Source organism: Acomys russatus, chromosome 22, assembly GCF_903995435.1.
Source record: "Acomys russatus chromosome 22, mAcoRus1.1, whole genome shotgun sequence".
Taxonomy (NCBI): Eukaryota; Metazoa; Chordata; class Mammalia; order Rodentia; family Muridae; genus Acomys; species Acomys russatus.
Window position 1 is genome coordinate 38,663,638 of NC_067158.1, and position 15,156 is coordinate 38,678,793.

General features: G+C 34.8%; 1 protein-coding gene across 2 annotated transcripts in view; it reads left to right on the plus strand.

The window, feature by feature from the left end:
- The window catches only part of Slit2 (slit guidance ligand 2), a 338,183-nt gene that overhangs the window by 205,174 nt on the left and 117,853 nt on the right, over positions 1–15,156 (plus strand). For both annotated transcript variants that reach the window (XM_051165157.1, XM_051165158.1), the window contains exons 6-8: positions 6,374–6,445; positions 10,362–10,433; positions 13,159–13,322. In XM_051165157.1, the coding sequence (XP_051021114.1) occupies positions 6,374–6,445; positions 10,362–10,433; positions 13,159–13,322 (308 nt within the window). The remainder of the gene's footprint in view (positions 1–6,373; positions 6,446–10,361; positions 10,434–13,158; positions 13,323–15,156) is intronic.

A 15,156-nucleotide genomic window follows, 5' to 3' on the forward strand; every position in this document is an offset into this window, starting at 1 on the left:
CTCACCCTCACCCTCTCCCCCAGATCCACTCCTCCTACATTTCCCTTTAAAAAATGACAGACCTACCAGGGATATCAAACAAACATGACATATGAAGTTGCAATATGACTAGGCACCTCCCCTCATATTAAGGCTGTGCCAGACAACCAAGAAGGAGACAAAGGGTCCTAAAAGGAGGCAAAAGAGTCAGAGGCAACACCTGCTTGCAATTATAGGGGTCACACAAGAAGACTAGGATACACATCTGTAACGTATGTGCCGAAGGCCAAAGTCAGACTTATGCAGGCTCCCTGGTTGTTGAATCAGTCTTCGTGAGCCCAGAAGGACCCAGGTTAGTTGATTCTGTGAGTTTTCTTGTGATGTTTTTCTGTATCCCATAATTCTTCCTCCCCGTCTTCCACAGGATTCCCAAGACCTGCCTAATATTTGGCTTATATTAAAACTCAAGGGAAATGAATAGGTCATAAAATCTTCAGAGCTACCTATAAAGATAGTGCTTCATGCAAATGACAACAAGAAATGAGTTTTGTGTTGGTCAGCCCTCACAAGCAGGATGCCTACAGCTATGAATGAAAAATATAAAATACAGGTCATTTTGGTGGAGGGAAAAAAAGGGGGGTGAGATGTAGTGACAGGATGAGCAGGCTTCAGTCTCAGAATCTTGGGCACTGTCCATGGTCCTGCAACGTGGGTCTTTTTCTATCCAAAGGCATCAGAATTGTGACCATCCCAACAACTGTGATGAGGTAACCAAGAACCATCAAAACTCTTTTCAGTTTTGTATTTTTCTATTGTCTCCACTGTGCTTGAAGCAACTTTCCTTCAATAATGGATTTTCTTCTGTGACTATGTAATGTATGCAATGTATCTTCAAAAATGCCTCCAAAACAGAATAGAATAAAGCAAACAAAATGCAGGAAAATATGATTGATTTTTAATTGCAATGCACTAATTTATAATACAAAAGCTAATATGCCTTGTGTGGTTGCCGAACAGACCTTCGGATTTCTAGTGTCTCCAATGTGGGTCAGCACACTTTGTTACTTCTGAATTAATAAAACAGTCTGCTAATTGACCTCCAGGCTATAGTTTCATTGTATATCCTTAGCAAAGATACTATATTTTTTCATGATGTTTCATTTTACCTCCAGATGATCAGGTTCAAAAAAATTCTCTTATTTACTCTCATGGTACATTTTTTTTAAAAGATACTAAAGCCAAACTGTATTGTGAATAAAGCAGAGTAGGGCCTTAATTCTGTATGGTCTTAAAGAATATAGAGTTTTCACTAAGAGAAGCTTATTGAGTGTTATAATATCTAATCTCTGTAGACATTCTGACTAGTTTTGGTGTTCAGTCTGTGGCAAAGACTTCCTGCTTTGAATAATTGTTTCTGCATGGTAGCTTTCTGCTCAGACCCAAATATGCCTGGCCGTGAAAACATTCCCTTAACATTGTAGTTCCTCTACTCACACCTTTTCCCCCAAGGAGCTGTTCTTTCATGATAAAACTCTATTGATATTGAGGGACGAAAAAGATATGAACACTTTGATATGATATAGTGCTGTAAATTGAACCAAGGGCTTAATGCATACTAGGCAAACATTCCACAGCTGAGCCACATCTTAGACCGCTCTACACACATTTAAGTCCCTCTTCCTAGACAAATCACTGCCTTTTCTAAAACTCTACATTACTGCTTTGAATCCTGGCCATCTATTTATCTAAAACTCCATTTGAAGCAGAGAAACACGGATACTGCACGGACACTTTGGAAATACATTACTCTCAATTCCAACCAAAGCCAAACACAATGTCTGCTACTTTCTGCATAGAAGTTCTCAGGATTTTTTAGTCTTATTATTTCACCTATGAAATTAGGGTGCTGGTAATATTTTCCCTCTCAAGATACTATGAAGAGTAATGAGACTGTATACAATCAACCTCTAACATATGCTGTGTTGTGTGGTCAGTAAATATATTTATTTTAATCAGTCTTAGTTTCAAACAACTGTGATTAGTTTTACTAAGAATGCTAGGACCCAAATATCATTCTAATTGTATTTCTTTTAATCTGCAGGCTAATCTTTTCTTCTACTTCACCCAAATAGCAAATCTATAGAGGTTTGTAATATAGCGTGTCCAAATGAAATTGGGTGCTACTTGTTACTGAACTAGACAAAGCATTGCCTGAAAGACTGTCAAGGAATTAAATATCAGATAATGCAATATTCTGAGTTTCTTAATATAGACTTTTTACATTATCATCTAGTACCTAAGAAATAGGTTCCTGAGGGTGAGCTCTTACTCTGAGAGAAGTGATAATTGTTACTTAAGTTAATATTCAGGATGTTTATTGATATAGTCCAACTTGTGCTACATTTGAATTTTTATACATTATTATTTAAATTATAAAATGCAGCTTAAGTAATAGTTGGCATAGGATTTCTATATTTAGACATTTACATAGATTGAAATTTACCCTTACAGAAAGATGCTACATGCACATTAAGATCATTTCTTATTTTTTCTTCCCCCATGATTATTTTTTTTTAAAATAAGGTTTCTTTACATTGTAAAAACACTCTTACTTTTATTGATTCTGACCAAAATAATACATTTTAAATGGTTTACAATTTTAGAGTTGCTTATGTTATAGGAGTAATATAAATAACATACCATTTCTAGCTCCTGAAATGAAAAATAGAACAAAACTGGGACACTGTCATATTTACTTCACGGAGAAAGTACTACTTCTTTTTGCATTAGACATTGTTATGGATTTTATTGCTCTGTGGTATTTCACAATTAACTTAATTTTACATATTTTAATTCTTTTGAAAGACAATTAGTAATTGAACTTTACTAATTAGGTGTTCTAGAAAAATATAAGTTTGATATAGATAAAGATATATTCATTTAAATTTAACACTGTAAAGTACATTTTATAATCATATTAAAATATAGTATTGTAGCTAAATTTTAAAGGAGGCAAATAAGAAATATTTTAAGATTTCATTGGTGGACATAGATCCACCACTGAAAAGAGCATTCTAAAGTGCTTAGTGAGATGAAGATGAAGGTGAGAATCCTTTTCATTCTCTCTATTTGCATAAAATCATGCAACGCTTGAAAACAAACCCACAAATTAGGACAGTGATGTAGCGACTGAAGAGGAGATTGCACGGTTGAACAAATGCAAAGTGAAGGTTACAAAGTGGAAATTTTAAAGAGAACACACAGAAGCCCATGGTAGTCCCAGTTGACCGAAGGTCTAAGAAAACCTAACTACAGCAAGATTCCTTCTTCAACTGAATAGCAAAGTCTACACATGGCGGGAAAGCACATCATGCACAAGGAAAGCATAAAACAATTTCACCTGTTCTCCCTCATATTCTTCTCATTTAAACTCTTTAAAGACTCCTTTTCTTTTTACTAAGTAATTAATTGAAACAGTTTTTGGAGAATTTTTTTAAAGGACTATCTGGATTTTTTAACTTGTAACAATTACATATTGCAATTAGAAATCACATTTAAGGAAAGTCAGCTTTTCCTAAGTGCAAGACCACACCCTGCTCTTGTTTACAGAAGGTGCAAGCACCCAGGACTTGAAGGGCACTTGAGAACAATGTGAGCAGAGCAAGAGAACCACGGTGCAGGAAAAGAGTCCAGCAATCCGAAAATAAATTATGCTTTTGCACAGTTTTGACACTTTTTATTTTAAACCCCATAGACAAATGAAGTTTTGCACAGAGAGATTCTCTCATCGGCAGTCATAAAAACACCGTTTTTTTTTTTTTGTTTGTTTGTTTGGTTTTTTTTTTTTTGTCTTTATCACAAAATTCACAATTGATGAACAAATTATCCACCCATTTACTTTTGGTAGTATTTCTTTCTCATAACTCCATGGAGTATGTTTATTCTTAGGAAATGTGTGATCTGATATTTAGCAACATTCATAAAAGCTTAATAAAAACTCATATCCCATGAATCACAAGCATTCCTAATCTATGCATGTCGAGAGTAACTTGTAACCACACAATATCAAAAAAGAGCTCAATTGCTTAAGTTTCTGGCAATAGTACAAGTTCTGGCATAAGGAAAGTGATGGGTCTTTCAGTCCTTGTAGGACAAGATTCGCCTGAGTGCTTTCTGGCATGCTCCAGATTCCCCTTTGTGCATTGTATGCATGATTTAGAAGAAGCTGTGTCAGCGGTGATTTATACATTGACAGCTAAGGATAATAAGATATGGGCAAACATACAGCTCACCCTTTCACAGATTAACCTGTAGACTGCATTAGGCAAATTTGATAGCATTAAAAGATTTTGCCAATTTGTCTAGAAACAATTTCTCTTTTGTAGCATGTCAAGGGTAACACTTCATGCCACTGTACTAATTTAAATGGCTTTGATGAATTGTTCAAGAGGTTAGAGAATCGTAGTGTAGATATATATTTAGCACTTTGAAATAAAAGGCTATTAACTTAATTGTTAAATGAATTTAATCTTTAAAAATCAAAAGTGCTCAAGGACCTAAGTGTTTTCTTGGAACCATAGCAGCCATATTATATCATGAGGCTTTAAATGTCTTCCTGGAAAATGAAATTACACTTCTGCATTACTTCCTAATAAGTGGAAAAAGCTTTCAACTGTTACAGTAGCAAGAGCCTTGGCTAGCATTGAGGTAAAGCTAAGGTGTAGAAATGTAAGGAACTATATCTTTACCAGGATGGGCCTGCTTTTATATTGTACTATTTACCTTGCATTGAGGTCTATGATGTGTTCCCTGGAGACTTGTTTAAAATTAGATGTAGTGGTCATAAGGTATCCCCTAGATCGAAAGAGACCTCTCTGAAAGTCACCAGATGAAATCACTTCATCTCTATTCAGTAGTCATCTGAGAGAACCAGATGTTTTATGGAATGTTCAAGCAGTTCTTTAAGAGGAGTCTTCGAATGTGAATTGGGCCTCTCGGTGATAGCTGGACTTGAAACAAGGGAAAGATGCGTTAATATGACAGTTGTAATCTCTCCCTTCTATATTCACATTCCCACAGCAACCACGGAGGGCTAAAAAGTCACTTTTACCTCAAGCAAAGCATCAAAAATACATTTTCTCTATTAGAGCAATAATGTCTCTAATCATGAAGTTACGAGTGTCAAAACTGCTTGTTGGAAATAGGAGCTGAGTGTAGATAGTACTTAGTTCTTTATTTCAAAAAAGTAAATTACTTATGAAAAATTATTGACAATAGATTCTCCTCTCATACAATACATGCCTACCACAGTTTTCCATCACTCCACACCTTTCTCTGCCTCCATCTCATTTTTTTCCAAATCAAAAATACATTTCTTAACAAGAACAGTAAATTTTTTTGTTTCTAACACAAACATCTGAAAAAGAACAAACTTAACCAACTTTGAAACAACAATTTTATTCCTTCTACTACTGAATATTATGTTCAGTATTTAAAGCAGTAATCAAGTCATTTGTTTGAATCATATATCATTTAATGGACTTAAATCACAGGTAAAATTACTTTCATATTCATATGTTATTGCAATGAAATACTTACAATTGATTTTACTTATGGTTGGTACCTAAAATTATCATCTTAGAGAAAAATACCCAAGGTTTCATTTAAGTATTAATGAGTTAATTTCCTAATATTGAACAAATTATTTTCTTTAAGAATCACATTCTGAAAGTTTTTTTTAACTAAAAATAAATCTAGACTAGCATTGCATGAAATTTATATGTAATAAAAATGCAAAGCTGGTAAGTAGTGAAGAGCTTTCTGATGTGCATTCCTGTCTGGACGTAATGGGGAGATGCGGGGAATCATTTCTTGCTTTCAGTTTGGAGTCTGCAAAGAACACGGCCTTTAAAAGTGGAAACCTGAAAGTAGTCTTGGTCTTTCTTGCCAAGGATAGTGAAATTAACATGCAGCTGGGCTTCTCTGATAAATGGATTCAGTTAGGTCACTGAGGGGGTGCATGTGACATTAAGTGATTTACAGCCCTTTACCTTAATGAAATTGTTTCAGCAAGATGACGCTGAAAGCTCTTAATGGATAGCTTTTCTTGATGTAATGAAATTGCTTTCCTATGGCATTTAATATAAGGTGCAGTTATTATTTACTGGAGCTTTCCAAGAGCTGCTGTTTGCACAGACAGTTCAGAACAAAAAGAGATCTCAGTAGCTGCACAGAGAGGGCAAAACGGCTTGTGACATTCTTAAGCAGTGCGTGTATGTGAGAGCATTTCAGGAAGTGTGGTCTGAGTTTCCGTGCCCCCTCAGAAGTCTTCAGTTCTCTTCCACCCTGCCTCTGTTCGTGTCTGTTACATAGAATCTTTTAATCCATTGAACAGGCAACTGGATTACAACCAGATCAGCTGCATTGAAGACGGGGCGTTTAGAGCTCTAAGAGACCTGGAAGTGCTGTGAGTACTGATAATTTCTCTCACCCTTTTCTGGGGAGCGTTGTTTCTAGGGAGTGATAATGTGATGACTTAGCTACTGTCTAATAGTCTAATAGTTGCATGTCAAAATGTTCTCCTAACAAAAAAATTCACCCTAAAAAACTTGTGAATACACACAAGAGTCCTGATGTGTGTGGGCAAAACCATGCATATGCTTCTATGTAATCATTCTGTATTTAAGATCACTCCAATGATCTGTTTTTTTAAAAAAGAAAATACCATCATAGTATTGGTAGTTCTTTCAGAAGTTTCCAGATTCCCAATTATTAAGATATAAACCCAAAACCAACCCCTTATTTACTGATATAGTTTGTTTTTTAGTATGGAAAGGTGTTTTCATTTAAGCATTCAGTTCTTCGTGACGACGTAAATCAACTCTGTTGCTGTTTGTTTATTTTGAAATTGAGTTCTTAATTTGAATGAGGCACAGACGAGATTCATTTCATGAGCCTTCACTACTATTCTCCTTGAGTAAAAATATTTTTCTGTGCTTTATTTTTTTATCCATGACATGGTCAGAAATCTGACATTGTGCTGAATACGAAGTGGTTTTTAATTTCTCATAAATTTCTTAAAGGTTATTCAGAAAGTATCAAGACCACTTCCCGCGAGAAGAATGGGTGGTGTAATTGAGGATTTTGTTGTGCCTCTGGAAAAAAATATATTATAAAGATACATACGCTTTCAACCAAGATAACTTAGTAATTTTAGTAATATTTCTATGTGATTTTTATTTTCATTACAAGTTAAAGAAGAGTTTCTACCTGTTGTCGACCTCAGTTATTATTTTAAAGAGTTGATAAATTACAAATGGTACTCATGTGCATTGCTTTGTACATAAAAGTCGTCTTTATTGCTGTTGGAAAAAAAAACCCTTCTTGCTTTGGAAAGGTGGTCAAGCGCTTATGCACACTTTAGATTTTAACCTGTCTGCAAGTTACTGTGCTGCCTGTGTGTGAGGTTGGGGTTGGGGATGATGAGAGAGGGCACTTTAGGGAGAGCAAGTGTCAGGGCCACACAAAAACATGTTACACACACACACACACACACACACACACACACATTTATATATAGAAAAACTGTGTATTTACCTGAGCCAGAATTATTTTAGAAATACAGACACCTTGCATATTGAAATTTTCATCTTAGTAGAATTTCTAAGTATTGACCTTTGCAGGAACTGTTACTATGCAACATTTTAAGTAATGGTAATTCATGAAATTAAATAAACATTTAAGATATTTGGATGAGACTCCTAAATTTCATTTCAAAGAGATACATAATATTTAGAGCCTGTCTGAAGATGAAAATTAAAATTATACAAGAAGCTGCAGGTGTCTTTTTAAAATATTTAAGTGTTTATTGTAAAGTTTTTTCATGTCATGAAGGTAATGTCATGTACATTTTTATAGATAATATATTTAATAGATTTTAAATATTTTTCCATAATTTGGTTGGTAAAAGAAAGTGGGTTAAAACTTAGAGAAAGAAGATACAGACACCAAGTAGACCCGTCCTAAGCATTGTTCCTAAAATAGAGCTGGGAGAAGTCTGCTTCTGTAGGATTTTATCTTCTGACCTCGTAGGAAAAATGAAAGAATGGCAACACAACTTCCATCTGGGATCCCAGATTCTCAGTGTTTTATTTTGCATTTTATTTTTATTCCATGAACATATGTGATTTCCTGACAACATTGAGGTTAACAAGAGAATATGGTGTAACCATGCTGATCACTGATAAGACATCTGAGTATGGGTGTTTAGATAGTTAATAAAGTCTGCAATGTCAAGAGAAAAGCCAGGATAGATGAGATCAAAGTCAGTTTATCACTCATGGTAAGCTGTGTTCCTGTGGAATTCTGCTTGATAAACTATAAAATTAACTGCATCTTTTATTACTATGAAGAAACAATCTCTATAACATTGAAAACTAAATTTATCCATGTGACCTTTTTTTTCTTATTTGGAAATTGTACACAGAAATGAAATGAAATTGCTAGTTTTACATATTTTTTGCCCACGGTATAGGTATAATTTAATTAAATAGGAACATAGTGAGTCACATCCATTAAATACCAGACTTTCTGCCAAGTTCTGCTCTTGCTTGGCACTAAGAAACAAGAGCAAGTAAATTGTCATCAAAGCTCTACCATAAACTTCATTATTCAATGCGTACTTTTTGTATTATCACGATATACCTTTTTCTATAAAATATATTCCCATCATAAAGAACAAACTTTGAAACTGAAAAGCATTGGATTATATTGCAGGAGAAAGTATTCATAAAAGATCTCCCCAAACCAAATTTTAGTATGCCCTGTGCCTTCAAAGATTTTAGTTATGTTGAGAAACCCAACATTTTGAGAGTGGAAAAGAGATAAGTTAAAATCATGACCCTTTTGAAACTGATACAACTACAGAGATGAATTAGACAAACAAAAGATACTTAGTGTTGTCAAGAGTTTTTTTTTTTTCTTGAGATAGTTTGGGAATGATGTGAGAGTGGAGGAATTATAGTTTTTCTTGAAAAAATAAAAACAGAATTCCATGGAGGATAGTGAACTCATTAGTAAACTACACATGATATTCTGTGTTGTCTTACCTAATGTTCAGTTGTTTGTTGCCCTGGTACTATGCAAGATGGTCTAACAATCTGACTTTCCCAGGAACCTTGAACTAGAAATTTTTATATCAATATCTTTTCTATTTTTTAAAAATACTGGTAATTGATTCACCTATTTTATTTTGTGATTCAAATGTCTTTGAACTAGACAGGGCACATTGGCAAACCCTCTTTAGGCAAGTCGTCATTGTTTGTGATTGATGGCAGCATAGGGCATTTTCTGGGGATCAGGAACTGCTTTTTCAGTAAAGTTGGTCACATCAGCTACAGACTGAAAACACTGACTGACTCTTTTTGCCACCCAGATTTGAAATAGATTCACAAATAGAATAATTAACCTAGTAAATTAAAGCCACATATTAAGAATACATAATGTCTGGGCATTTAAAAAGCATTGACTCCGTTGCCTCATGCTGTCTAAATTCTAGCATTTGCTTATGCTCAATTAGCATGAACCATGTGTCCAATGTCATCACAATATATCCTGATGCTTGAAGTAAAAAGTTTTACTTCTCAAGCATGTTCTCTTTCAAAATATTAACAATCAATTAAATTGAAATTACTTATATTAGGGGAAAACATGAGCAATCTGAACCAAGCAAGAATTACACCTTTCGCCAAAACTCCTTTGACCACCCATTTTCCTGGCTCTACCTCAAAAAATGATGATGGACATTGTGGTGCAACAGAATTACACAAAGGACAGCATACCATGATATAACTAAAACAGACAACACTGAAACTTGAATATGCTGTCAGAGCAAGCCACTTCATCCCAAATTGATGAAAACGTCAAATATAGATGCAGGAATTTACACCCAAACTTCAGGAGTAGCCATTGTCTACAGCAAAGTGTAAACAATCCTCTCTAGTAATGACTGTGTTGCTAATATGAAATTTCACCCAACCAGTCCAAGAATGTAACATTCCACCTACACTAATTAAAGAATGCAAAGAGCAGCTTTTCTAGTGACTCGCCTATGCTAAGCAGCTTGCACACTACAGTTTCGTATAGTAAAAATGTTCGGGCCTTAGCCATACATGTATAACAAGTGTTGATAGAATGGAATGCATAGCAATTTACTAAAATATGAAAGTTAGTCATCATCTTTTTTCCAATTTGAATTCTCTGTGTCTTCTCTACCAGTAAGATAGTTGTTATTTAAATGGGTCATAAGTTTTTGATGTTAATATAAAATTACCAATGATTTTTCCTTATCTAACTAAAATTTTTAACTTTTTTTTATTCTACAGCACTCTGAACAATAACAATATTACTAGACTTTCAGTGGCAAGTTTCAACCATATGCCTAAACTTAGGACATTGTAAGTAGTCAAATGTACAGAAAGATGGATTTAATTAATTAAGGCTGTTCCTTCAGTACAATTTCCTTATAAAAAATGAATAAAATAAATGAACAAATATACAGACTACAGGACCACTAGTTCATAGGTGAGGAAAGTGCAACTTGAGAATTCTAAAAATGCTATATTAGCAAATGAACTGTTACTCTGAAAACTTGAAGGCCTCCTTATAAATGATAGGCATTGTAGAAAGTTTGGAGTAAAATAAAACATTTACTTTGAGCTATTGTAGAGGTCACATTTCATTAAGAAGTGGAAGACTCCTTGATTGGCTGTCAGACATGATAAATGGGAAATCTTTATGATTTTATTACTGTATTAGAAGCAGACCTAATACAGCTAAATTGTGCTCCAGTGTTCTTTGGAATGTGAAGTCAGAGCATCACCCACTGGTGTTTGCATAATTAAAGCTGTGTCAGCATTTGTATTTAAAAAATGTCTTTCCAGGGTTACACACTGCCATTTAGGTATTTTTGTAAAATAAAGTATGAGCTACAGCTATTTTCTCTTTCCAAGAAAAAATAATTAATTCCCAAAATGTAGATACTTAATTTTAGTATTTTAAGACGTGAATATCTTGTGAACAGGGTTTCAAAAATGACCTAATCCTGAAAAGTGAATTGCTGGAAACATGGGAATAAAACCAAAGGTTTGGGCTTGGGATGGGGGAAATGTATATTTTAATCAGTTAAGTCTACTTTGTTTATGTTTTCAAAATGTTTCTCATTGTAAAATAGCATAGAACCAAGGCTTGCATAGGGGTGCTTAGGTGTCATTCTATCATTTGAGAAGTGAACTAGAAAATTTAAGCATTCAAGGATGGCCTCTGCTGCACAGTGGGATCAAAACAGAGTGCACTGCATGGGACTCTCCTTTATAAAAATGAATAAAATAAATGAACAATAAGCAACCAAGCAGCTTGTAATTTAAAATGTTCATTTTATTTCTTATATAAATACACAATGAGCTGCTTTTGGTGGCACAGGCCTTAAATCCAGTACTCAGGTAACAGAGGTAGGTTTAGCAAGTGAGTTCAAGGAGAATTTTATATACATAGGTAGTGAGTTCCAACCTAGCCAGGAGTGCACAGTGCGACATTAAGAAAAACAACAGCAGCAACATACAAAAACAGTACACTGAATTTTAAGTGTTTTAATTCCTTGAAAATATTAATTTAATAGTTAAATTCTATTTTCCTATGAGAATACTTAATAGCCTCAATTTTTCAAATCACATTTTAAAAAATCAGCTTCATATTAACTTTATATAATTTATATGAAAAGAAATAATAATGACTTTAAACCCTGAAAAAAATAAATCTACTGAAAGTGTAGAACAATCAACCACTGCATTTTAGTTCCCTTATCTTCTGGTAGCCATATGCTATACTGCTTGTCTTCAAAATAAGCTTTAAAGTGTCCTCTATCTTTTATTCACTCTATATTTGATATGGACATGCTAGCAGACTGTGTTTAGATGGACATATTTGCAAAGGGTCACGGAGGAAGTACCAGCAGCTACCAATGGCAATGTTTCAATTCTCAGCAAACTGAGGAGCTGTTCACTCACTTTCCCTAAAGTCTGGTAGATGACGTCAGAGTATTCCTTATAGTTTTGATGCAAGGCAGCCTGGTCCTTATCCACAGACTCAAGGAGAATAAAGCCATTATTTAACTTTAAATTCTCTCCCTTTTGGTTAGCGCATTTTTCTGTTGCATTATTGGTACTTAAAATTTCCATTTTTATACTCTGATTATCTTTCTACTCTGAGTTCTATGATTTACCATCCATTATCATTATTGGGTTAGAATTGAACACATCAGCTAAAAGGGCTAAAATGGTTTCACTGTGTCATACACAATTCTAGGAATGATGCTTTGATTTATAGCATTAGATGTCCCTTTCTTTAGTTTGAGAAAAACGTAAAAGCCAGTTTGAAGTCATTTGCCTAATTTAGTGGATACATTTGCCTGATATTTTATTAATGGAGACATACTATTTGCCATTTGGAAGGAATCCATGATCTTGCACAGATCCTTGCAACATAAAGGGGACTTATTCATTTCCTTCCCTCCCAGCCAATTATAGCTTTTAATTTTACTCTTTGCTCTTTGTAGCTAGATACTAAGAGCCAAATTCAGCTCTTAGGGAGGGAGTAAGGAAGGAATTAGAAGAGGTTAAAACATATTGTATTACATTGAGTTATTATCCTGTCTTATTTAGCGCAACGGTGCTATGTTATACAGGCTTTGTAAGCCATTGCTGTAGAAGTGAATAGTGGTAGGACATTGCTCATATCTGACCTGTACAGCACATGCCCACTCTCCCTCCATCTGTATTGATACCGACAGCTCTGAACTGCCTCCATTGGCTCTCATTATGGTGAAGCTCAAGAACAGTTTGGCCTGAGCTGTTTTTCTTTTTAAATTTATTTTCCTTGTTACCCTTTTGAATGACTAGAGACAAAATAATTTCATGGTGTAACTTATGTCTTTTTGCTTAGTTCAATGAATGAATTGACTCGTGTTTGTTGATCAGTCTAATTATCTGAGAAAGGATTGTATAGGAACTCCCTAAGATGTGTGTGTATTTGTGTTGATTAGAAAGAAAGTATATATTTTTTACTAACAAAGTTTGAATTAACTTTCTCCTATTTTCTTGCTTTTGAACTCCTTTCTTTCTTTAGTCGACTCCATTCGAACAACCTGTACTGCGACTGTCACCTGGCCTGGCTCTCAGACTGGCTTCGCCAAAGGCCTCGGGTGGGCTTGTACACTCAGTGTATGGGCCCATCCCACCTGAGAGGCCATAATGTAGCAGAGGTTCAAAAACGAGAGTTTGTCTGCAGTGGTAAGATCAGTGAGGTTACAGTATTTCTTTTTGCACTATTGCTTAACAGGTGTGAGGAATTCAAACTTCAAAGGTTCAGATTTGCTCTCCGGGAAGCCATTATGCACTCACTGCCACAGATACCCTCTTTTGCACAGAGAATAATAGTAGATTCTAGGATGTGTGTGCCTAGAGAAATTTCTCATCACTTGTATGTAAGATACTTTCATGGGAATATAGGAAACTCATACATTGTAGCAATACTTGTGAATTGTTATTTCCTCTTTTATTAATGACTATTATCTACTATTAGACTGACTAGTGAAAATGAAAAGATGATCCCAGATATTTAATCTATAATTCAGTATAACTTAACCGTAATTATGCTATCTTAGGGTAACTATTTATGAATATATACTTTTAATGATTCAAGTGCACTTAAAATAAATATGTAACTACCTTAAGTACCAAAAGCTCTACAAGTGACATTGATCAATAACTAACATGCGCTATGTTCTGTATGTCTAAACATTAATCTAAATATTTCTCATGTACCTACTTCATTTCCCCTCTGTGAAATGACCACACGAACAATATAAATTAACTTCTATATTAGAGACATGTATATGCGTGTGTGTGTGTGTGTGTGTGTGTGTGTGTGTGTGTGTGTGTGTGTGAAAAATATAAGCTTTTCCAAGTTTATATGGTCAGGTTTAAGGACCTCAACATAATTTGTATATGCATGCATATGCATGAACATGCACACAGAAATATATCATCTGTACATATATGGCTATACATTTTATGAGTATATAACTAGGTCTGCTTCAGAACAATTGTTTAAAAATATAATGAAATACATAAATTTTGATGGCTATGGGGATCAAGGCCAGGCCTTGTATATCTTGGAAAGAGCACTTCTGTTGTACAACACCACCCAGCCTCACACAAAGTTTGGAATCACTGTATTTCATACTTACGGATTGCACAGATATAGATTAGACCAAGCACAGATCAAAACATTTTAAAACAAATGACCACTGCTGAAACTTTATCATAGTTTTCTTGTCTTTAGTCTGTAAACAATGCAATACTATAACAAATAATACTTGCCGATAATTTATATTCTGTTCTCTGTTGCAAGTAATAAGAAAAATGATGGTATCGGGTTGATTTGCATCAGTTATAGGCAAATAGAATCTCATATTATATAAGAGACTTGGACAACCAATTGTTCTGGCATCTGTGGAGGTTCTCTCTTCACCCACGCTTACCAAGGGAGAAACTCCGTGAATCAAAACATGTAATATGTTTAAATGAATGGGGGAGGTGAAATTACTTGTTCATACTTGAACATTTAAGGTTGTCTCTTGGGTGTTTATCTGTACTTTCCACACTTTGTAACCTATCCCAGTTCTCTTACAATTCTGTAGAGCATTCTCACTTAGTCTGATGGTTTTTAAAAATCCAAACAAATGACTAACAGTTCTCTACTCACCATCTTTTTTCTTTTCTCTTTTCGCTTTTCCTTGCTGCCTCCTAGATGAGGAAGAAGGCAAGTTTGTATTTTTGTGTCTTCTACCGCTCCATATTTTTTAGACTTACGATATTGTTGTAGTTCACGAGTTTGTATAGAGGGATTGGTTTAGCAGCTAGCTTGTAGTCTCTTCCTGGCACTTTCTCCCATTGGGAAAGACCATTTCCAGAGGATCCCAGAAGGATGCCCTGGGTTTTTTTCCCCAGGAACCATGGCTAAGCAGATGCTTGTTTGATGCGGCCTGGCTGATGGTGTTCTGGTTTTCATTAGTCAGATCATAAGATCTGATTCCAGAATACTTTTGATTTCACATACTGA